Raw genomic sequence first — 23481 nt, 5'->3', positions numbered from 1 at the left:
TTTTTCTAAATAAGTGTTAAGGCAAGGAGTAATAAAGCACCTGTTTCCCTTAATGTACCATAAATAAAATCACCCGACAAAACCTGAAAAAGAAGACTGGCCCAGAAGAAGTCACTTGTGATATCAGACAAAGAGTGTGGGAGGGGAAAGCTATTCCACAGTCACTGGCCCCCTCCCTTTGTCCCTTCTAGATTATGCACAGGGCTTGTCAGCAGTTTCACCCAGCTAATCTCCATTGCTGTACAGGATACCATTTCAGACAGTTTCCTAGAGAGACTGGTCTAGTATTATGGGAATCTTATAATACTAAAAGCAAGACCTCAAAGTACAAGAGCTAAACAATAGGGCAATTATTTTTGTACTATATAATAATCAGCTGGTAGATTGGCATATGACAGGACTGTTAACACTAACAACTGATTGCAAACAGTCATAATGATGGACATAACCTGTTGAAGACCCCATACTGTGGATTACTGTATCTTAGAAATAATTTCCCTCCCTACTTGGACACCAAGTACTACTCTCCTTCCACTCTCCTTAAAGTGCTGGAACTTCAGGTTCATTGTTAGCTAAATATGATACAGTATTTAGTCTTGTAACCCTCTAAAGCTAAATATGGTATCCAAGGCTAATAAGGCCATAAGATGAATTGCCTAGCTTTTTCCCAGAATGGTGTGAGCTACTGGATCAACAAGAACCTTACTGAGTTGTGAATCGTCCATGCGAAGATTCATAACATTTTACATACTAGTTACTTTTCTTTATTTTAAAGTGGGGGGGCACGGAGGCAGTATCAAATTTAAATGAAAATCTTCTTGCCCTTCGTGTTTTCACAGTTTTGCTAATAATTTTAGTAATTCATGCATTAAATAGGTTTGAATCTGTTCCTGCTCCATCTTCTCCTTTGGTTTAGAACTGAAGTAATGGGCTGCTGATATTTCAGTAATTTCCATAATAAACTGATGTCCCAATTCCAGCATATTGATTACAGCGCTGCAGCAAGCAGTAGGAAAGGTTAAACTAGGAAGGGAGAGTTGATATCCAAGCACATAAGTCTTGAGTGGGAGTGGTTTCTAAATGTTTAAGTTGGCTTAAGTATGAATGTGCAGAAGTCCTTTTTAAAATGTTGTTACTGAGAGCTCTCTCCACAGCACCATCAGCAGGCTGCTTGGAGCTGTAATGTCATCATCTCATACCTAGAAGGAAAGACATTTTAACTAGGGTAAGGTTAAGATGATGATGCAATAGAAGTTCCTCCCTATCTCTCAAAGCTCAAAGAAAATGAATGGCACACTGGATCATCCAGACCAACCTGACCTAGATGCCATCAAGATGTTTGTGGGTCAGGTCCCACGGAGCTGGTGTGAGAAGGATCTAAGAGAACTCTTTGAACAGTATGGTGCTGTCTACGAAATCAATGTTCTACGGGACAGGAGCCAAAATCCTCCTCAGAGCAAAGGTGAGAACCTTTATCCTTTTCAGGTAAGAACTTAGCTCCCAACTGTTCCCTCCTGTATTCTGTCATGCATCATGCTAACTACATACTTGATTGAAAGCACATATAAAATCCTAGACAAGTATTCTGTGAGTGAATTTGAATAATAAATCTGCACCTGCATAGATGTAGCCATGTATAGCCAGATCTTGTACTGTGACCATATTAGGTAAACAAAGTTGGGGATAACTGTGCTTAGATGGAAAGACGGCAAAGGAACCTGGTTGTACAAGGGGTGCAAGTTACTGACTAGGTGTTGAATTTCTCTTGAATCAGGACAGAGCCAGTGGACTAGCATGATGCTACAGTGTACTTTCATGCTGGATGCATCATACTTTGGATGGAATTCAAACAAATCTTGCTCATTTCTGCCAATTGAATAACTTGTGCAACAGTTTGTAAGAAAGGACTAACTCCAGTGTTCCAGCCAGATGGTGCATCAAATAATTACATTCCTCTGCGATTCAGTTGGATACAGTATGTTTCAGGAAGTTTAGGCAGCTGTAATATTTCACCCCAGACATAGCTACATTTCAGAGATGGCGAGTCACCCCTGAAATGATGCTTGAGAGAGCACTTTGGGGAGAAAAGTGCAGATGCTGCTTTCAGATAAGTGTTATACATGCTAACTAAATGGTTTCTTTTAAATATGTATGTCACTTGATCTGTAAAAGAAGGGATGTACAAAGAGAAGTTCTCACAGTTTAGCATGACCAATAAATGTGTTTTATTTGTGGTTATTGGTGACATTCATAAACCTCACTGAGTAGAAGTAAAAATGTCTTTGCAGATCTTTTGGTCTCTGTGGTAGTTACCTAAAGAAAATGTTAATTGGCTGAGACTTTAAAACTAAGCTGAACAAAAATATGAAATATATAACTTTTGATTTTGATAGCCACCCCCTCAACTATCTACTAATTGAAGACTAGGAGGGTGGAGTATAATCGTCTTCTGTGTAAACTGATTTGTGAGGGCTGGTGAGTGTACTAAAAAATTCTGCTAGCAATGGAACACCTATCTTATAGCAGTGAAAGTTGTTTCTAGAGACCTTTTAGGTAGTTAGGGTTGGGATGAGTGGAGAGAACTTTTTAATGTTTCAAAACAATGCTACTCAACCTTTTTGCCCAGCGGACCAAATGAGTAGTGCCTGGTCTGTCCATGGCCTGGATCCAGTGCCTGGGGCAGGTGTGGCAGGGTGCCATCCAGCTTCACAGAGGTGGAAGTGAGGAGCAGCCCAGTCCCAACCCAGCCATGTGAGGAAAGGGGGTTTGGCTCTTCCCTGTGGGGGAAGGGGACATGGCTCTGCCCCAATCTGGCCACGAGGGGAGAAGGGGGTACAGGCCATATCTGATCCAACTGCACAGGGTGAGGAGGCTTGGCCCAGCTCCAACCCACAACACTGGGTTTGGGAATTTGGCAGCAGGGACAGGGTGGCAGTATTAATTGCCACTGCTGTTCCCCCAGCACCAAATTTCCTGACCCATGGGGAGCCCTGTGGGCCAGATATTATGACTCCGCAGGCTGGAGTTTGAGCACATTTGTTTCACAGCATTTCACATCAGGGAGTGTTGAGCCCAGTCACTGAATATATCACATTTAATTATACTGGTTTTCCCCATCTTACCCCAAAGTGGTGTAGTATTCATTTTTTAATCCCGTTCTGCTACCTATCAAATAGCTTGCGTTAAACAGGTGGAAGTTAGTCTTTATCTGTGTCCTGTTATTTTCCATAGGAGCTGAATGTTCTTACCTTGTTGATGTTCTGTGTTTCCACTGCAGGGTGCTGTTTTGTTACATTTTATACCCGTAAAGCTGCACTAGAAGCACAGAATGCTCTTCATAACATGAAGATTCTCCCAGGGGTAAGAAAGAAAAGTGGTACAGTTTTTCTGACCTCCATTCTATCTGTTTTTTTTCTTCTTCATGACCTGAGGTCTCAGGCTTCTCTGATGCACAAGTATCAACTTACTCTTCTGCATGGTTTGCTTAGAACAGAAGTTGTCAACCTTTGGGTCTATGTGCTGAAAGGCAGTCCATGGAACCATTGAATCTGACCTACAGATGTGGGGCTTTGGCTAAGGACACGCTCTCTCTGCTGCAACCGAGATAAACAGTGATGGCAGCCAGGTTCTAATGCCTGCCCATCCACCTGCTTCTGCCCCCAGGTGCATCATTCTGTCCTGTAGCTGGAAAAGGTTGCTTATTCCTCTCTCAAACTGTGACTTGGGAGGGTGGGGCACAAGCTACATGTGACAGCTGCGGATCTCTGAGGAATTTTGGGATAATGAAATGACAGAGAAGTGTGCGTGCTGGATCTAAAGACCACTTTGAGATACTTGGAGCAATGCCGACATATCAATATAAAGAATATAGGGAAGGCTCGCTGGGATTCTTTATTAGCAATTTCTAGAGTCCCAGGAAACCCTTCTGTTCCAGTAGTTTTTTCTTGCCTCCCTGTCCTCAGTAGTTCCTGTAGGATAATGTGTCTCTCAATGTACTGAGTGAATACATCCAATTTGAGATGCACTTTCTTGGATTTCAGATGCACCATCCTATTCAGATGAAACCAGCTGACAGTGAAAAAAATAATGGTAAGCTGTACCAAAATCTGATTTACTTGGGTGTCATTAATGTTCATAGAAAAATTCTAGGAATTCCCTTTTAGTATGATTTCTGGACAGCAGGACTTCAGGATATGTGTGTGGTGAAATTTGTGGATCAGAGACCCGAGAAGTTATACTTTCAAAAGAACAAATAGATAAGGATAAGGTTTCCAAACTATTACTGCTCATTACACAACAGTATTATTGTTTTGGAAGGCAGTCAGCGACTGCTTATCTAGGCTAGTGTTTGACCCTGGGCACTGTTATCTGTGTAGTTGGTTGTTTTGAAATATAGCCCATTATAACTACTGCTGGATTCACAGCTTCTTGTGATGAAGTATCTCTAATTTGCTAGGGCAGTATTGCACTCTAAACAGCTCTTTAAGATGTGGGCTTATTTAATATAATATTGTATAGTGGCTGGTCCAGTGGTACCCCCACACTAGTTGAACCCTTTAGCTGCTACTGCAGCATAAATAATAAATAGTAATTCTTCAGAATCAATGCGGAAATGCACTCGTTATTTATACACAAACACTCCATTAATATACTATTACAAGAACATTTTAAAGTCCAGAAAATGCCAGAATTAAGGTTTGGTATGACACCGTGTTTTTGTACTTTTATACATGTACATTGCAAGCTAATTATGTAATTTCAGACCAACCTTAGCTGGATGAGTTTGATACCTCTGATCTAAATGGAGGACAGATTCTGATACCTAAGGGTGACTAGTATATCACAAACCGAAAATGCAGGGAAAGCACAAAATACATTGAATATGCTGTCAGAGTAAATAACATGGGGCTACTCTTCATTGTTATCTCTCTACATATTTCAATTAAACAGAAGCTCCCATTTGGAAAAAAATTGTGTCAAATTAATGCAAGGTTTTAAAAAAACCACAGAACTGCAGGACCTTTCCAGAATTTAGTGCAAGCTTTTAATAGTAAGGTAATAAGCCCTATACAGCCATACCCTCTCTACAGATGCGCAAGCCAAGCAATGAGGCAATGTATGCACCTTAGAGTGGTCCTGAGTGCACACTCCAACACTGCCTAAGTCTCCGGGTTGCCTGAGAAGTGTCCAGCTGCACATTCAAAATGTTCTATTCCTGAACTAACTGACAAGAGTCAGGAGAGTTTTCTTCTTTTGGACAAGATTATTTTTATAATTGTCTAATAGAAAGTTTCTGCAACTTCTACCGGTGTGCTTGCTACTGCCCCAAGTCGGACAGAATATCGTTTTTGATGGTCTACAGGGCTGAACTGGGGCAGCATTTTTGATGTCTATGATGCATATGAAACTTAGCTCTAGCAGCTGTAGTTGTCTGCAGTCATGACAGGCATGTGGAAAAATAAAGAAAATTAAGGTGACATGCTTTGCGTGACTTAGAATAGGACCTAATGGGTCTGACCACAGCCTGGTACGGCAATTCCTCTATTTAGATTTAACATGTTTGTAGTGACAGTTTAAATATAGAAGGGGCAGAGGAGGAAGAGGGATAGGAACTGTATCAGGAAGTTGCATGAAATCTCTCCCCAGCTAAACTGGTATTAAGTTTTGAGGGTGACATATATATAGTCTAGAAGCCCTGTGTTCATCAAGCTGCGTGTATAAATGGGGAGCTTCATTCTCTTTCCCTAAGCTGTCCTTCTGGAAAAAACATCAGTCCTTTGTTCCTTACCAGCTCCCAAGTCATCAGATTTAGGGAACAGAAGTGTTCATCATATTATATAACAGTGTGTTATAAAACAAAATATTTGTTGGCTCCTCTCAGATTCATGAGAAGTGCCCCAGGTACATCCTCTTAAATGAGTAAAATCTCAGAGTCAGGAAGGGGTGGAGCCTGGCTGGCCAACTCCTTGGAAAATACACCACAAGGAACAGTTCTGCAGTAGCTGCTGAAGGAGAGAGTTTTCATTTAGTTGAAGCAATACATATTCATACAGTCTAGTTTCTGATACCTTTAATAATCTCTCTCTCTGAGTTGATTCTCAGAGCCTTGTAATCTTGACTGTCTTTTACTGCAGGTGCACTTGCTCTGTCAGCCTGTGATTTCAAACACTAGAACAACTGGGTAAAGTTGAACAGGGCTTCCTAAGACAAGAGAGCTCTGGGAGTCCCTGTTTGCTGCAGGTGCTGCTTTACTGGTAATGATCTTATTCTTTAATTTCTTAGCAGTAGAAGATAGGAAGCTCTTTATTGGAATGATATCTAAGAAGTGCAATGAAAATGACATTCGGGTGATGTTCTCATCCTTTGGGCAAATTGAAGAATGCAGGATACTAAGAGGCCCAGATGGCTTGAGCCGAGGTAAGCACAAAACATCCGTGACAGTTCAGGATTCTCCTCAGGACTCTTTCCCCTGTACCCCTTGTTGAAATTTCAGCTCCTTCTGTCATTGGCAAGGCACCTTTGCCCAGTGGCCTTTTTTCTTTGTTGACCTTTGATTTCTGGGGTGAACCTAATAGATGAGTTAATTTCTTTCTGTTCCTTCCCCAGGTTGTGCATTTGTGACTTTTACAACAAGAGCCATGGCACAAACAGCAATCAAAGCAATGCACCAAGCACAGACTATGGAGGTAGGATAAGTGCGTGTGTGCCTGTGTGTGTGCAGGTGTTTGGAGATGTGGTGGCAGCTGCACCATAAAGTAACTGTAGTGAGTTTGAGGGATAGGCAGACAGTGTGCTGTGCTGTTCTGGCTCTGTCCATCCTTACCACACTGTTAAAAATGCATCCATATACTAACCCCATAGCCGTGAGTTTCTCCCCACAGTTTCACAGCTTGTCTCAAAGAAAAAACCAAGGTTTGCCCTGGAATAACACCTTAGTCCTCAAGCCTGGACTCCACTTCCCTACCAAACCACACAGCTGCAGTAAGAATCTGCCAGCTCTAGGTAGCTCATCTTTGAGTTGTGAAAAAACTTTTAGGCCTGCCTTTCCATAGAATGGGCTACCCTGGAATATCACTTGGCAAGAGATTTCTCTTTCTGTAGGCAACCAGTAAGGAGACAAAACAACAAAGGGATTTTATTATGTAGGAGAAAAAAAATATACAAGCAAAAAAAAAATTCAAGCTAAGTTTGAAGACTCAACAAAAAGACAAGTTAATTTTCTTACCCTCTCTACTAGCTACCACCTAGCTCCCCCCTTGAAAATCCTGCCAGTATCTCAAAAAAATGTTCTTCCTGCTGATTCTGGCTGCTGGGGACTGGGACCCTTCTCCAGCCTGGGAATAATCTGAAGACCTGCCACCTCACAGCTAGCCCTTAAAATATCTCCCAGCCAACCTCTCAATAATGTCTCCTTCTGCCTGTCTGGGAATGGCAATTCTTCTTGCTTTAGTGACACAGTAATATTTAGGAGTTCTGCCCACTGCTTTCTGCTTAAACATGCATCCCTCAGTTCCTTGACTAAACCATGTCCAAAAGCATAAAGATGCATACAGATGGTGTAACATAATCCATAGAGTGATAACAACAACATAAATGGATACAGTATAACATGGGCTTTTCAGTTAGACCATGTGTTTCATATCAGTGAAACAAACACAAAAATTAATGACCACAGACCACAGTGGGGTTCATGACACAAAGCATTATAGCTGTACTGCCCTATCCCCTCTGAAGTTATAGAGTGAGTGATTCCTCAACAGTGAGTCTTAAGGTGGCTCTAAATGTTATTTCAATCATGGCGTTGCTCCCCTTGTGCAAGGAAGACATAATGCCATGTGCACTGCTAGGTAGGCTGTCAGAAGGAGGGAAAAAGGAATAGCAGGTTGTCCTGCAGCTGTTGAACAGCTGCGGGCGCTCTCACTGGTCAGCAGCACCACTGAAAGAATTAGATAATTCTGTCAAGGAGTCCTCCCCCAGCGTTTCAACTGGAAGCAAGCTGGAGGGGGGAATGGGAAATCCTCTCCCCAGTTCCCCCACCTGTGCATGGAGCCAGGGGCACCCTGCCAGACTGGAGTAGAGCCTGGGTCTCTTGGACAGCAGCAAGCTGGGGAGGGGAAATTCCCTCCCCTGCATGGCCACAGTGCAGCCCAGTCTGCATGGAAACAGCAAGCATGGTGGGGAGTCCTATCCAATGCCACACCCTTGCTGCTGCTGCCCAGGAGACCAGGGCTCTGTTCCAGTTCAGCAGGGCATCCCCAGCTCCCTACATGCCTGGGAGGAAAATGCAGGGGGATTTTCCTCTGAGCTTGCTGCTACCTGGCAGATGGGTTTGGGGGTGGGGATTTCCTCTCCCCTTTCCCCTTTCCCCTGTGTTTGCTGTTCCCAGGAGATCCAAGCTGTGCTGTTCCAGGCAGTGTCCTTGGCTCCCTGCGCTTGTGTGGGGAGGTTGGGGGTAGGGGGACTACCCACTCCCCTGTGCTTGCTGCTGCCCCAGATGTTCCATTATGGTAGGCGTGTCCCTGCTCATCTGCTCTGTGCTAGCATTGAGGGGGGTGGAATTTCTCCTGCTGGGTGCTACTGGTAGGTGGAATGAACCTAGAACTCAGAACTATTTTGGGGCAGGGTTTTCTTTCTTGTTTTTTTGCTGAGAAGTTTATACTAGAGATGGAGCAATGTACCATGGGATGCCAGAGGACTGGCAGCAATGCATTCCTTGCTATGTGCAAGTTAAAGCTAGACAGCAACCAGCTATAAAGTTAGTACATATCTAACTTTATAGCTGGTTGGAGCTTTTAATAGCCTGATTGGTGCTTTGCATGTGTAGCTAGTCTAAGTTTAATTGTGCAGCTAACTAAATGATTGTATAATAACTCTGTAGATGGGGTCTTAAGCTGTAATATCTGTTTAAAATATCTTATTAGCAAATAGCAAAAGACAATGCAAATAACAGATAAAATCAACTGAGACTTTAACCATTTAAAACAGGAAGGAACCTGTATATAGGAGAGCAAAAACACTTTTTTTCTCCAGTTGGTAGAGGAGTTAATGCAGAATTTATGTAGTGGCTGAAGTTTTCTGTGATGTGTAAGGATGTAACCATGTGAATTTTTATTTGCAGGGTTGCTCTTCTCCCATTGTGGTGAAATTTGCAGACACTCAGAAAGACAAAGAGCAAAAACGAATTGCTCAGCAGCTCCAACAGCAGATGCAGCAGATCAGCGCTGCTTCCGTATGGGGAAACCTGGCTAGTCTGAACACACTTGGACCCCAGTACTTAGCAGTGAGTTTGTGTATAGGTTTGGTCTAGATGCTTATGCTGTTTATAGTATCTGATTGCCTTATATTCTGTTATTCAAAACATCCCAATGAGGAAGGGAAGTGCTATTAGTTCCTATTTTATAGATGGGAAACTGGGGCACAAAGAGGCAAGTAACTTGCCCAGGGTCACATGGGAAATCTGTGGCAGAGCATGGACTTGCACCAGCATCTGCCATGTTCTAGGCTAATGCCCTAACCACTGCCACCTTTTTTCTTTATTGTGTAAAGAATGGCTTTCCAGAGTCGTAGTATCTGGTAGTTGGCCACATGCCAGGAAACTCTCACCTCAAGAGGAGAGTTAGTTTCCACACTAGTCTCTCTCTTCTTGTCAGCAGCCTTTGAATTCCAGGACCTTATGTCCTGATCACCTTTCAGACACTGCTGTTTCATACTTAGTCAGAGGCATGTTAAATAGAGAGGCACTTTCTTCCAGAATTTGTATGTTGTTTCTTGAGAATTCCTAAACTTGCCTTTACAGAGAAGAGAACCTGGTCCCCAGAACCCTATCTAGGTTTCTGTCCCATTTTTTCTTCCTTTGCAGTGTTTCTAGAATCTAGGCACTCTTAGCCCACCCCATTCAAACTGTTATCTACACATCCTTAAATGCCACCTTGCACTTTGTCCTTGTTTCTTACCTCCCGAACACCCACATCACTATCCTTCTTCACTTTCTTTTGGAATGGACTTGCTAAGAATATATCCTCTTAGTACATCATTCAGACCAGAACACCATCCTCTTTGAGTCCCCCATTTCTTTTACGTGAAGTTCAAGCTAACTTTCTTGCTCTTGGCCCTTTGGTTCTCTCTTCTCTCTTTGTCCTTCTGTCTCTTGTAATTTGGACTTTACTGCCTTCTCTTGGCAGCAGTCTCATCCTGTTAGTTTTGCTCTTGAGCATCTCTGCACCTTATGCCTCAATGTCTTGTGCATGAAGTACCCTATCTGAATGAATTGTTAGACTGGTATACTCTTTCTTCCCATCTGTGCTTTTGTTTATAAATATGTTTACGAGTCTAGAGTTAATGTATGCCTCAGGTAAGAGTAGCTGAGTTCGTTTGTAAAAAGAGTTGGTGCATTCAGGAAATAAGGTGTGCAGTAGTCATAGAAATCATAGAAACTAAGGGCTGGAAGGGATCTCAAAAGATCATCGAGTCCAACCCCTCTGCTCCGGGCAGGAATACTGCTGAGATCAAATGATCCCAGAGAGGTGTCTGTTCAGTCTCCTCTCAGAGACTTCCAAGGTTGGGGACTGCATCCTTGGGAAGTCTATTCCAGATTCTGGTCACCCTTACCATAAAGAAGTTCTTCCTTGTATCCAACCTGAAACCATCCTCTAACAGTTTATGGCCATTGCTCCTTGTCCTCCCCTGGGGTGCCCAAGTAAACAGTTTTTCACCCAGCTCCTGATATTCACCCCGAACATACTTACAGATGGGCACCAAGTCCCCCCTCAGCCTTCTCTTGCCCAGGCTGAACAGTCCCAGATCTCTTAGTCTTTCCTCATAAGGTTTGTCCTTCAGGCAAATCATTCTTGTGGCCCTTTAATGATTCTCTCTGGGCCCTTTTATGATTCTTTACATCTTTTTTGAAGTGAAGAACCCAGAACTGGACATAGTACTCCAGCTGGGGTCTCACCAGCACCAAGTAGAGAGGAAGTATCACTTCCTTAGCCCTGCTTGCAACACATTGGCCAGTGCATCCCAGCTCTTAGCTCTGTTGACTGCAGCATCACACTGGCAGCTCATGTTCATCCTGTGATCAACCATAACCCCAAGATCTGTTTCAGCCATTGTGTTGGCCAGGGCATCTCCTCCTAACCTATATCCATGTCATTGATTACATCTCCCCAGATGAAGCACTCTGCATTTATCCTTATTGAACTGCATCTGGTTCTGCTCTGCCTACCTTACCAGCTTGTCCAGGTCCGCTTGAATCCATATCCTATTCCCTAGCATAACCACTTTTCCCCGTAACTTAGTATCATTCCACAAACTTGGCCAGTGTGCTTTCCGCATCCTCCTCTAAATCATTGATAAAGATGTTGAGCAGCATGGGACCAAGAATCTGAACCCTATGGGACCCCAGGGGCAGTCACTGGCTACCTCCCACCAAGACATTACAGACCCATCCATTAATACTTTTTGGATTTGACCCCTTAGCTAGTTCCCAACCCACCTGACCATGGACTCGGCCAGCCCACAATCCCCCAGTTTTTTTTTTTAATAAGTGTCATGGGAGACCATATCAAAGGCCTTTTTAAAATCCAAGTATATGCCATCTACCACATTTCCCACACTAAGCAGTTCTCTATTTGGTCAAAGACTGAGCTGGGGTTGATTAGGCATGACCTCCCCATAGTGAAACCATGTTGGCTATCTTCAGCATCATGCCTTCTGCCAGTCTTTCACAAATGGACTTGATAATTTTTTCCAAAATTTTACCCAGTATTGAGGTCAAACTGACTGGCCTATAGTTTCCTGGATCCTCCCTCCCTTTCTTAAAGACTGGCACCACATTGGCCTTTTTCTAGTCTTCTGGAGCCTCTTCTAAGCACCACGAGTCTTCAGCTACCTTTGCCAGTGGTCCTGCAGTGACTCCAGCCAATTCCCTTAGCACTTTTGGGTGTAGTCCATCTGGTTCTGCCAACTTCAAGACATTCAGCCACTCTTAAGTGCTCCCTCACCAATTTGACACTGACCATTGGTTGGCAATCGCCTCCCCCCTCCATCCGTCCAGTGTTGGACCAGGCAGGTGACCACCATTTGCATGCAGGAACACTTGACGCAAAGTATTCATTAAAGGTTCAGCTTTCTCCTGATTGTCTGTTATCAGCTGTCCCTTCCTGTTCTTCAAGGGCCCCATGCTTCCCTTGGTCTTCCTCCTGCTCCCTGTATAGCTAAAGAAGGACTTCTTCTTGGTCTTGATTTTTAGTTGCCAACCTGATCTCAGTCACCACCCTTGCCTTCCTTATCCTCTCCCTACAAATACAGGTACTCTCCACTTAATGTTGTCTTGCTTAATGTTGTTTCATTACTACGTCGCTGATCTATTAGAGAAAATACTCGTTTGAAGTCATTCAGTGTTCGGTTATAACATAGTTTGGCCACTGCCTGCTAGTAGGTAACTACAGTGATGTAATTGGATTTGCTCAAGATTGCTTAAAGTTGCATTTTTCAAGAACGTAATTATGACGTTAAGCAAGGAGTAGCAGTACAAGCTATGCTTGTGTATTCCTCCGTGGAGACTACCCTTTATGTTTCCACTGTCCAGAAGCCTTCTTTTTCTTTTTTAAGCACTCCTTGACTCCTCTGGTAAGCCAAGAGGGCTTCCTGGCCCCTTTACCACCTTTCCTGCATACAGAAATGGGCCTTTTCTACACTTTAAGGAATGATCACCCTTCCTGAACTCCCTTTTTCTCCAGTCCCTCTTCCTATGGGGCATCTCCAACTATTTTCCTAAAACTATTGAAGTCAGCTTTCCTGAATTCAAGCACTTCTCCCCTACTGGCTGACTTCCCTGCCCTATGATGAATAGTGGATTCTATATTTCATGATCACTGTCTCCTAGATTACCCTCAACCCTCAGATCTCCCACTGGGTCATCCCCTTTGGATCGACCCAAATCCAACAAAGCCTTCCCCCTGGTTGGTCTGTTCACCTCTTGTACTAAATAAAGTTCTTCTGTGCAGGTCAGAAACCTATGTGACCGGTCATATCAGGCCCAGTGCTCCTCCTAGCAGATGTCAGGGTAATTGAGGTCACCCATGACAACCATGCCCCTTAATGTGCAGCCTCCATCAGTTCTCTGGAAAATTTCAGATCCAGCTCCTCGTCCTGGTGTAGTGATCTGTAGTAGACACCTACCATTAAGGCCCTTCTTGTCGTTCCCCACCTCCATATCTTGACACACAGGGTCTTGAATCACCGTTCTCTCAACCAATTTGAGTCTCTGATGAGGCATACCACTCTTTTACATAGAGAGCTACACCTCCTCCCTTCTCCCCTACCCAGTCCCTTTTGTGCAGCCTGTAACCATCTATGCATACATCCCACCAAGTCTCCATTATTTCAAGATCATATTCCCTATTTGTTAGCACAGGGGTGGACAAAATAGAATGACCTGGTGAGCCCTCTAAAAATTTAGAAAATTAATTATGTGCCCCTGGCTGCCTGGTACAAATTAACAAGTGTGCCAGCAGCAGGATCCAGGAGTCATAGCAGCAAGGTCCAGCTTGGCAGAGGTTTCTGGCCTGGGGACCCTGGGGCTGTTCTCTTGCCTTCCCTCTCTCCAGGAGTGCAACTCAGCTAAGAATGCACGGGGGAGGACCAGTGGTGATTGCCCCAGTCCTTCGGGCCAGGCCAGCTCCTGCTGCATCCTGTGGTCCCAGCAATGCAGCCAGGAATCATGTGGTGCTGGATGATGGTGACAGCAGCCACAGGTGGGGGGAAGTGCAGGCGGGAGCTCAGCAACAGCTGGGCGGGAGCAGGGGTCTGTGCTGGGGGGAGGAGTGGAAGCGGGAGCTCAGCAACAGCTGGGTGGGAGCGCGGGGCCTGCGCTGGGGTGGGGAGTAGAGCGAGAGCTCAGCAACAGCTGGGTGGGAGCACGGGGCCCACGCTGTGTGCCCTGGGGCTAAGGTCAGCTGGGGCCGAGGGCAGGACGGCAGGAGCGTGGGACCTGGGCTGGCAGGGGCTCTGTGGAGCCAAGCCAAATTTGCCTTTCTGTCTGCCCGCACAGCCTGGCCTGGCTCCATAGAGCCCTTGCCAGCCTGGGCCCCATGCTCCCACCCACCTGCTGCTACTTTCCTCCGCCCCAGCTATTTCCCCGCTTTTCTCCCCACCCCTTGCTCGACTGCTTCAGCACCACATGGTTCCCAGGTGCATCTCTAGGACCACAGAATGCAGCAGAAGCCAGCCTAGCTTAGACCCCGTGATTCCCAGCTGGCTCTCCGTTGTGCCGGCTGGACTGCCTCCTGCCGTGTTCTGTGGTCCCAGCCATGCAGCCAGGAACCGTGTAGTGCCATAGCAGCCAGCAGTGGGGGTTCTTCCTCCACCACTGATGCAAGGGTCTCATACGTGTTGCACAGCTGAACCGGAGAAGTTTCCCTTGTGGCGTGTGGCCTGGAGCATACTGCTCAGTCAGACTCTCATCCCTGTTCACCTTATCTGTCCTGCAACAATTTTCCCTAGTTGCATTCTATCTCAAATAGAATTGTAAGCACTTCAGAGCAGTCTCATCCCTGTGTGTTTGCACAGCAACCAGCAAAATGGGACCCTGAATCTGATTGGAGCCTCTGGAAACTACCACAATACCCAAAGTAATAACTACAACTATCTGTGCTAGCACAGTTTCTCATCCCCAGGACTATTTTTAATGTAATTTAGTACAACTGAGATGGAAAACAATCATCTAGGTTTTCTCTCGGGCATCCCCGAAATCCAAAGAAGCAAATATTGTGTCTGCAGGTCCAATCTTTATACTATGGCACAACAGGAAATCTGCTTTCATTTATGTGGTGATGTCTGTGTCACATTTGGTTTTGTTTCTTCAGTCAAAATTTCTGTAGCTTTTATTTCTTTTAGTTCCTGAGGTTACTTACCTAAACTGTCAAACTGTTTCCTAATGAAGTGGCAAATGGACCTGAAGTCAACACTTTATTCAACAGCATTGTAACTGTGCTGCTTCACAAGGAATGGGATTTTCGGAAGCACTCTGTTGGCCTCTTTGTTCCTCCTAATAATTAGCCATAGATTGAATGTCTTTCTTTGGTCTCTTGTGTAGTTTGTAGTAGTCTGTATTCTTATGAAGGAGCATACTGCCAGTCAGACTCGCATCCCTGTGATTTTTCTAATTAATTAGCAGAAGAGTTGCATTTGAAGCAATCTGAGGAAGGAGATCTTAGAGATATTAGCTGTTTATCTGCATAAGTTTTTGCTGCTGCTGCTGTTCGGCTCTTGACTTGGGGTTCTGCACTCAGTAACTGTTTTGAATATCTGTCTTGCTGCTCTCTGGAGCTTAGATGGAATCATGCATCTGCTGGGAAGATTTTTCCCCTTAAGTAATCTTTTTCTTGTACTCTTCACATTTATCCAGTAATTTTCAAGTTCCTTTTCAAGTCTTTTTGAAATCAGAATTCTCATATTCATTTTCCACTCTTCCTTCCTCAGCATCGATTTCTCATATTTATTATTTATTTCCAGTAACATCCATAATTGTGCTATTGTACAGAAAAGACGATCTGGTCCCAGTCCCATATAGCTCACAATTTGAAGCCCAAAAACCAGTTGGAGAGGATTTATGAGAGAGGGCAAAACATACATATCATAATAAATGATGACACAAGCTTAAATTATTCATCAGACTTATTATTTTCTGTTATCAGTTCTCTCAGCTGTTTGGCTTTCCTGGGTTTCCAGGTGTGGTATTTCTCATGCATCACTTTGCTCTGACTCTTGTATGGGTCATCATGGGGGGTGGAAAATTCTCCCTGTTGATGTTATGATACAGGGTACTCAAGAAAGACTTTTTAATTTCATTCCAACCATAATAAGAAAGGGGAGGAGGGGTGAATTTCCCCATGTACTTTTGGTGTGGATTTTTGGAAGGTGTCCCTTTGTGGCAGCATCTAGTTATCGAGTAAGGAATAAGAATTCCTCCTAAATGTCTCTGGCTGTGGCTCAGGTGGGAATTCCCATGATGGGAATTCCTCTTACAGTCATGCTCTTGTTTCAGTTGAAGAATGTGGAGGGAATTCCCCTCATGCTGGTACTCTGGTCTTGGTGTGCTTTCTTTGTATGGTTAGTAGTTGCCCTTTGCTGGCAATTCCAGCTGCAGTGTCAAGCATGAGGAAGGATTTCCTGTCTACTAGCACTGTTGACTGTAGTGCTTACCAGGGATTCCATGCCCCTACACACACGCACCGCACCCCCCTGTTCCAATGCTTTGGTCTTGTTGCATGAGTGATGTGGACTCCTCTGGTACCGGTGATCTGGCTATCCTGCATGGGAAGAAATTTTCTCATGCTGATGCTTTTGCTGTGGTGTGGCGCATGAGCAAGGGGAATTATTTTTATTGTGACAGTACTGTAGCTGTAGTGTGAGAGGGGAATTGTCCTTATGCTGGTGCTTTGGCTCTGGTGTGGTGCATGGGTAATGAAATCCCCTTTGTGACGGCGCTCTGGCTGTGGTGTGATGCAGTTTCTCCCAGAAACGGAGCCAGCCCTCACTCTCACTCTTGTTTTGTTTTTTGGTGTAATGTCTAGCTTTATTTGCAGCTCCTTCAGCAGACAGCAGCCGCCTCATCTGGGAACCTGAATACATTGAGCAGCCTCCACCCAATGGGAGGTGAGTTTTTACACCTGAAGGGGCAGGTTCATTGCTGAATAAAGAAGAAATAGTGGTGTTCTGCTAGGGGAAATAGGAAAAGACTTTGTCTGACTTATTCACGTCTTTTTGTGACATCCTGAGTTACCAACTACTGCATAGGAGAGAGTGAGCCTGAGTTATCTCCAGATAACTTTCAGTTGCAAATTTACCAAACTTTCAGTTGCAGATGTGCATAGGAGGATGTTCTTCTTAGGGCTTAGTAAATCTTAATTCCCATGGTAAGCTGTAATGTGCTATCAGGACTCCACTACCTAGGATGCTTTTCAATATTTGGGTTTTCATGAGTAACAGAGGCATGGCACTTGAAATCTTCATACAAGCAGGTATGTGCCTGAAGAACCAGGTATTCAGATAAACACTAATTCATTTATTTTAGTGATCATGCGTCCTTTAGGGCTTCTATTTGAAACAGTTTTTTCTTTAAAAAAGTAAAAGCCTAAGAAGTATGAAAAACATTTTGGTCAAAAAGCTGACTCTTAAAAATGGCCCCTTGTGCAGGATCTCAGAGTCACTTGTCTGGTGACTCTGCGGAGCCAATACTGCTACAGGTAAGGGAGACTGATTCTGTTTTGTCTCAAAATGTATAAGTCAGTTTCTCCACTGGGAAACTATAAGCCAGGCCATCTTCATTAATTCCAACTGTTACATTGGGGATGTAAAAGCAGAGGTGTCTAAAATAACTGGTCCCTCAACTGTTTAGAGATTTGTAGATAGTAAAAAAAAAATCCTGAATTGAAAATGGTTTATTAGCCAGTGCCCTCAGGGAAGAAGAAAAATATTGAAACATTTTAGTAATTCTGCCCACCCTCTCATGTCCTGGAGATTAGGAGTCTAGCCATCATAATGGAACAAGCTGAAACTTTCTGCTGATAGGTCTTTCATTAAGCTCACAGTTCAGAAAGTGAAAGATTCATAGTTCCAGCATTGTACAAATATATTAAATAACTTAAAATTGCTTGCATATGTTATATAGTAATTCAAAACACTACATGTGTCATGAGAAGAAGCCAACCCAACTGCTCTAAATGCGGATTAACCTTGAATAGCTTCATTTGTGGGGGTATATGCACTTGGGTGTAACAGTGCAGAAAAGAATGAGTTTGTGGAAAATGGTGGTATGTGTTTGTCACTGGAGACTTGTATATGAAACAAAATATCAATTTTCTCTTTAGACTGACTTCTTTTTGAGATGCACCAAGTCTAATCTATTCATTCCAGGTTTCTTCATTGCTCTTAGATATGAAATGCTCTGGTAGCAAGCTGTACCATGGAAGCACAAAACACTAATGGATTAATGCCTTGTTGTTTCCTTTTCTCAGGATTTAGAAACGTAAAACCAGTGTAGGGCTTTCCTCCAGTGAAGTGTCCCCAAAGCTGGAGAGGAAATAAGTGTTCTGAAAACAGATGGAGTGAGGTCTTGGGAGAGTGCAGCTAAAGGAAGTGTTGGAAAAGTCTTGTGTGTAAACCCTATACCTGAATCAACTTGTTATTTTTATTTAAATAGCTTATAGCATGCCCATTGCTGTTGTGTGACATGTCTATATGTAAACATTTATTTCAAATTACTTACGCTTGTCAGCAGTACTGATCCTCTTTCAATTAACCACACAAGAAATCAGAGCAAGACAGAAAGTACCTTGATTTCTGTGACCTATTGAGTACCTGCTGGTAGGCCACAATGACTGTTTTGATCATGTGGTGCTGATCATTCATCTTCTTGTTTCCATTTAGAAGCAGATAGAGATGAGGTGAGCCAGCGCATCTGTCTGAAAATATTTGCCTCTGTTATCCCAAGGATGTTGTGGGTTTGGGGGGAAAAAGGGTTAGAAGGGGGATGTAGAGTATTCCGGGAGCCCACACTGTAAACTCTGTTATAGCCTACACTATACACATGTTCAAGAAACTGCTTTAGACCCATTGAGCAAAGACTTGGCTAAAACCAGGAGCTTTGCTTACTTTTAAACTTGAGTTTTGTGTGATGGGTCAGCAGGAAATAACAAAAGAAAAGGGGATTAGTACTGTAAATAAAGGTAGGAGAAAATAATGTAACTAACATGGGTGGGTGAGAAGTAAAATAGGAAGAAAAAGCTCAAGTAAGCAGCTGAGGAATTGTAGTAAGAAAGGTATGAAATGAAGGGCAACCAGTGACGAGCGTATGAGAGGTGTGATTGCTGATAGTGAGTGAGTAGTTCTGAAGACTTCCCTGGCTGCTGCTGTTCCCTTGTGGAGGGCCACTGGGCCTCATGCTGCAGGCCAGCTCCACTTGGGTACAGGATAATTTGAAGGCCCTTGGCTCTAGCTACTGTTCTAGCTATTTTATGGAAAAAGCACTAATGACTTGAAGGGGTGTACTTGGTAGCCATGTTGGTCTGAGACAAGAAGACGTACAAAAAACTAGAACTCTTGGTTCCAAAATGATACCTTTTATTAGACCAACTGGGAAGTTGCAAGAAAACTGTCCTTTTCTGCAAACTTTCGGGATCAAAGTCCTTTCATCAGGCTTGACTTGAAATGACTTGAAAGCTTCCACTGCCCATAGAAACTGAACCTGGGGATCGTTACTGTCTTTCCTTTCTTTGAAGCTAGTTGATTGAGAGTCCTAAACTTACCTTGCTTTTGTAACGAAGGGTTATGGTAAGAAAAAATTAAGATTTGCTAGCAGTTTCCTTTTGAGTCATCCCTAGTTATCTCTATTCCCTTTGTGGAGTTGGAGAGGCTGCTGGGTCCAGCATGCCCAAATGAACAGTGATACCACAGTAGAAACCCTGTGCATTGCTTATTGTGTTGCAGGGTTGAACGCGATGCAGTTACAGAACCTGGCTGCACTAGCAGCTGCAGCCAGCGCAGCTCAGAACACACCAAGTGGCACCGCTGCACTTACTTCTTCCAGCAGTCCCCTAAGTGTGCTCACCAGTTCAGGTAAGGTAGCCCGTTGTGGCATAATGTACTATTATTTCATGGCTTGATTTGAGAGTCCTTTTAAAGCAGGTTCCCCTTGTCTTGGTCTGTAGTTGATGCACTGTCTGTTTTTGAGTGGGCAGTCTTAACCAGCAGGATTGTTTTCTTTTTTTGCCTGTCTCATCAGGTTCTTTAGTTTTTATTCTTCCAGGTATACATACACCAGGAAATGGTTTAATCTGAAGGAGTTATTTCCTCCTGGTAGCTCAGGTTAATCTTGAGTAAAAGGGACTTTTGCAGGTTACCATGAGACAGGAAGGCAGCTAGCATCTTTCAGTCATTGCTAGTGCCTTCTGGTCAGTCACTAATCAACTAGTATTGCTGGCGGATACTCTGGTTTTTGGCCTGTACAAAGCAGGAAGAAGAAAAAAAAATCCAAGGTCTGTAAGGATATATGAGAATATCAGAATCTAACCTCTAAATTAATAAATGCTTCTAGTCTTTATAGCTCTGGGGGAAAATATGACCCAAGTGTAACTGATAAAATAAGATCTGTCATTTATCCTCTCCATCAGTTGGATGGGCAGCTGAGTTTATTTGGTTTCTCTTACTTACTGGTGAACCTACAGCAGTGGGGATGGAAGAGGTGTCCCTGGATGTTGCACACAGTCTCAGAAGAGGGAGGAGCTGCACCTGCCATTGGAGGTGTTTCTTTGTTGCCCCTGCATCCTTCCTGTAAACGTATTTGGTCCCCATAGCTCGGAAGAGATTAGGGGATGGCTGGTTGTGAACCTGGTGTGGATGCCATGGTGGTTTCTGAGGGATTGGCTTTCCCTCGGTAGAATTTGTTGGATATCTTGCTGTTTTCTGCAGGATTTGATGAGGCAGTGATGCATCCTAGAGCTCTAGCCACTTGGTTCCATAGGTTGGACTGGAAGGAAAAAGTGCTGATTCTCTTTGAAGCATTAGCTGTTCCTCATGCCAAAATAAGACATTGTTTACATTGATTGTATGGATCTATAATTTTCCTCATTCTTCCCTACAGACTTTAATAGCAGTGAGATAGACAAGTATCACCATTTAGAATAATTATAATTGGGTATCTGAGATGAAGATGTTTGGGAAGTTTTTGCTTCTGCTAGGTATTGTTTGATGCTGTCTGCAGATTCGCATACAATTGTATTGATTAGCTTTGGTTTATATTTTCAGTCATTTCTCCAAAGCTACAAAGCCTAGAGAATTTCTTTAATTTAAAAAAGAAATTAAAGTTAAGATTCTAGAGAACAACATAGACAATTTGGCCCAGTTCTAGTCCTTTTTTTTAGGGGGCTATGTTGTTCATATTTACATTTTTTAAAATCAGCATTGTAAAAAAATAAGCAGTATTATGGTATATCTCCTAAACATTAATTACAGAGCTCTGTAAGTCTTTACACTATTGGTTGAATGATCATAGATTTCACAAACATTAGGGCTGTAAGGGACCTCAGAAGATCATCGAGTCCAGCCCCCTGCCTAAAGGGCAGGAAGTCAGCTGGGGTCATAGGATCCCAGCAAGATAAGCATCCAATTTGCTTATGAAAGTGTTCAATGTAGGTGCTTGAGCCGGCTCCGATGGCAGGCTATTCCAGACCTTGGGGGCTCGGACAGTAAAGAAATGCTTCCTTATGTCCAGCCTGAAACAGTCTTACAGTAGTTGATAACCGTTTGACCTCGCCATCCCTTGGGGCGCTCTGGAGAACAAAACGTTCCCCCAGATCCTGGTGGTCACCCCTGATAAACTTATAGGTGGCCATTAGATCACCCCTGAGCCTGCGCTTTTCTAGGCTAAAGAGCCCCATGGCTCTCAGCCTGTTGTCGTAAGGTCTGTTTTCCTGACCTCTGATCATGCATGTGGCTCTTCTCTGGACTCTCTCAAGCTTCTCCACATCCTTTTTGAACTGTGGAGCCCAAAACCGGACGCAGTACTCCAGCTGCAGCCTCACCAAGGCCGGGTACAAAGGGAGAATGATGTGCCGGGATTTGCTTGAGAAGCATCTATGGATGCAAGCCAGCGTTTTGGTTGCTTTACTAGCTGCAGTGTCATATTGCAGGCTCTTTCAGTAATTTCATCTTTTTTTTTCCTCAAGTACATTTGTCAATTTAAAAGTCTCTGAGAAGGTCACTTGTGTTGAGTTCAATGGGTGCTGGTTCTGTGTGCAGAGGCATGCCTGGAGCAGATGTCATCTCTGCTCCAGCCCTGCATTGTCATAGCACCATCTCACCTGCAGCCCCGTCCCGTCTGCCTGGCTGAGCGTGCTGTCCCTGTGGGAGTCCTGGTCCAGTGATACCCTAGGGCCGGAGCTGGGATCCCCAGTCAGTGACAGTGTGGAGTTGGGTCCTGGGGCAGAGCTACTTAGGGAGTTTTGGTGAGCAGGCAGTGGAAGGGAGGGTGAGGTGATGATGACCTAGCCCCTACCAGCTCACTAAAACTCCCTAGATGGCCCTCCAGCTTGAATAATTTCCCACCCCTGCTCTAGCCTTTCCTGTGAGAGAAAGCATTGTTGGTTGTGTTGGTTGTACTTAAATCTATTTATAAATCAACCTAGTAAAACCACTACAAAGCTATGAGTAGGCATACTTTTGGTTTCACTTAAACATTTAAGTTCCTGATTGACTCAGCTATATCAAAACAAGAGCCTTTGCACAGGTGTTTGCATTGATTTATAATTGACTTTCTTTAAAATTTAAAATGATTTTTTTGCCTGGATAAGGGATCCATTCCCTTACCTCCTTTCTGCTTCCCTCTCTTTCCCTCTCCATCCTTGACTTTTATCCTTTTTTTCATGCTCCTACTTATTATTAAAATAGTCTTCCTTTTGACGCCTCTCTGTTTAAAACTTATATTCAAATAGATTGTTCCAAAAAGTCTTTCTGTAGTAAACTACTGTGGGGGCAAATCATATTTAAAATACCATATTTACTTGGATCCAAAACAAGGCTTTTTTCCACAAACAGTATGTGGGGGTGGGGGCAGGGGTTCATCTTAGGTTTGAGTACTAGCCTGGGGCAGGCAGCGGCTTAGCTGTAGCTTTGACTTGGGGCTTGGAGCCAAAGCTGAAACTGAGCTGCCTGCCCCAGGACAGGGTGGCTTGTGTCTTGGGGAGAGGTGGGGAGACCTGCATGTGCAGCTTGCAGGGAGTACAGTGGAGAACACACTGCCTACCCTCCGCCTCTCCTTCCTCCCGTCTCCTTCACAAAGCCAGTTTTACCTTCTGCTCTGGCTTCAGCCCTGACCTGGCCAAGCCCAGAGCTACCTCCACTGCTTCTGTCTAGCATCAGGGCTGGAGTTGCTACTGACTGCCCTGGAACCAGAGTAGTAGAAGATATGAGGTAGGGGAGTAGACATAGGGGTGCAGACACAGAGTGGGGTGAGGCACTCAGTGGGGGTGGATGATGACAGGACAGGCAGCAAGGGTCAGGAATAGGCATGGGGAAACAGCGGAGGGCAAGGGGTAAGAGTCTGGCCCCTCACCTCCCACCACTGCTTTCTGTGCCAGTCGGGGTAAATTTTAAGATGACCTTCCACTAATTAAATTAGCTCCACTGTACTCCCTGGCACTCTGGTGTAGTGCCCAAAGACTGGAAGAAGACCAATGTGATGCCTGTCTTCAAGAAAGGGAGAAAAGTGGATCCGGCAAACTATAGGCCCATCAGCCTGACTTCTATCCAGGGGAAGACCTTAGAAAAGTTCATTAAAGAGGCCATCCTTAATGGACTAGCCAGCACCAACATCCTGAAGGATAGCCAGCATGGGTTTGTTGCAGGTAGGTCTTGCTTGACCAATCTCATTTCCTTCTATGACCAGGTGACCTATCACCTGGACAAGGGAGAAGAGATTGATGT

General features: G+C 44.1%; 1 protein-coding gene across 10 annotated transcripts in view; it reads left to right on the top strand.

Moving 5' to 3' along the window:
- CELF1 (CUGBP, Elav-like family member 1) overlaps positions 1-23481 on the top strand; it is a 79538-nt gene that overhangs the window by 36207 nt on the left and 19850 nt on the right. For 6 of the 10 annotated variants that reach the window (XM_019551294.1, XM_019551289.1, XM_019551287.1 and 3 more), the window contains 8 exons: positions 1275-1462; positions 3278-3360; positions 4041-4089; positions 6283-6417; positions 6607-6686; positions 9119-9280; positions 16575-16656; positions 19489-19617. In XM_019551294.1, coding sequence (XP_019406839.1) covers positions 1285-1462; positions 3278-3360; positions 4041-4089; positions 6283-6417; positions 6607-6686; positions 9119-9280; positions 16575-16656; positions 19489-19617 — 898 coding nt within the window. In that variant the 5' untranslated portion in view covers positions 1275-1284. The remainder of the gene's footprint in view (positions 1-1274; positions 1463-3277; positions 3361-4040; positions 4090-6282; positions 6418-6606; positions 6687-9118; positions 9281-16574; positions 16657-19488; positions 19618-23481) is intronic. The other 4 variants (XM_019551291.1, XM_019551290.1, XM_019551293.1 and 1 more) reach the window with 2 other exon arrangements.

The sequence above is a fragment of the Crocodylus porosus genome, unplaced genomic scaffold (genome assembly GCF_001723895.1).
Source record: "Crocodylus porosus isolate Cpor-Errol unplaced genomic scaffold, CroPor_comp1, whole genome shotgun sequence".
NCBI classification, from domain to species: domain Eukaryota; kingdom Metazoa; phylum Chordata; order Crocodylia; family Crocodylidae; genus Crocodylus; species Crocodylus porosus.
The sequence above is the reverse complement of the archived record's forward strand: the minus strand, read 5'-3'. Positions and strand labels throughout refer to the sequence as shown.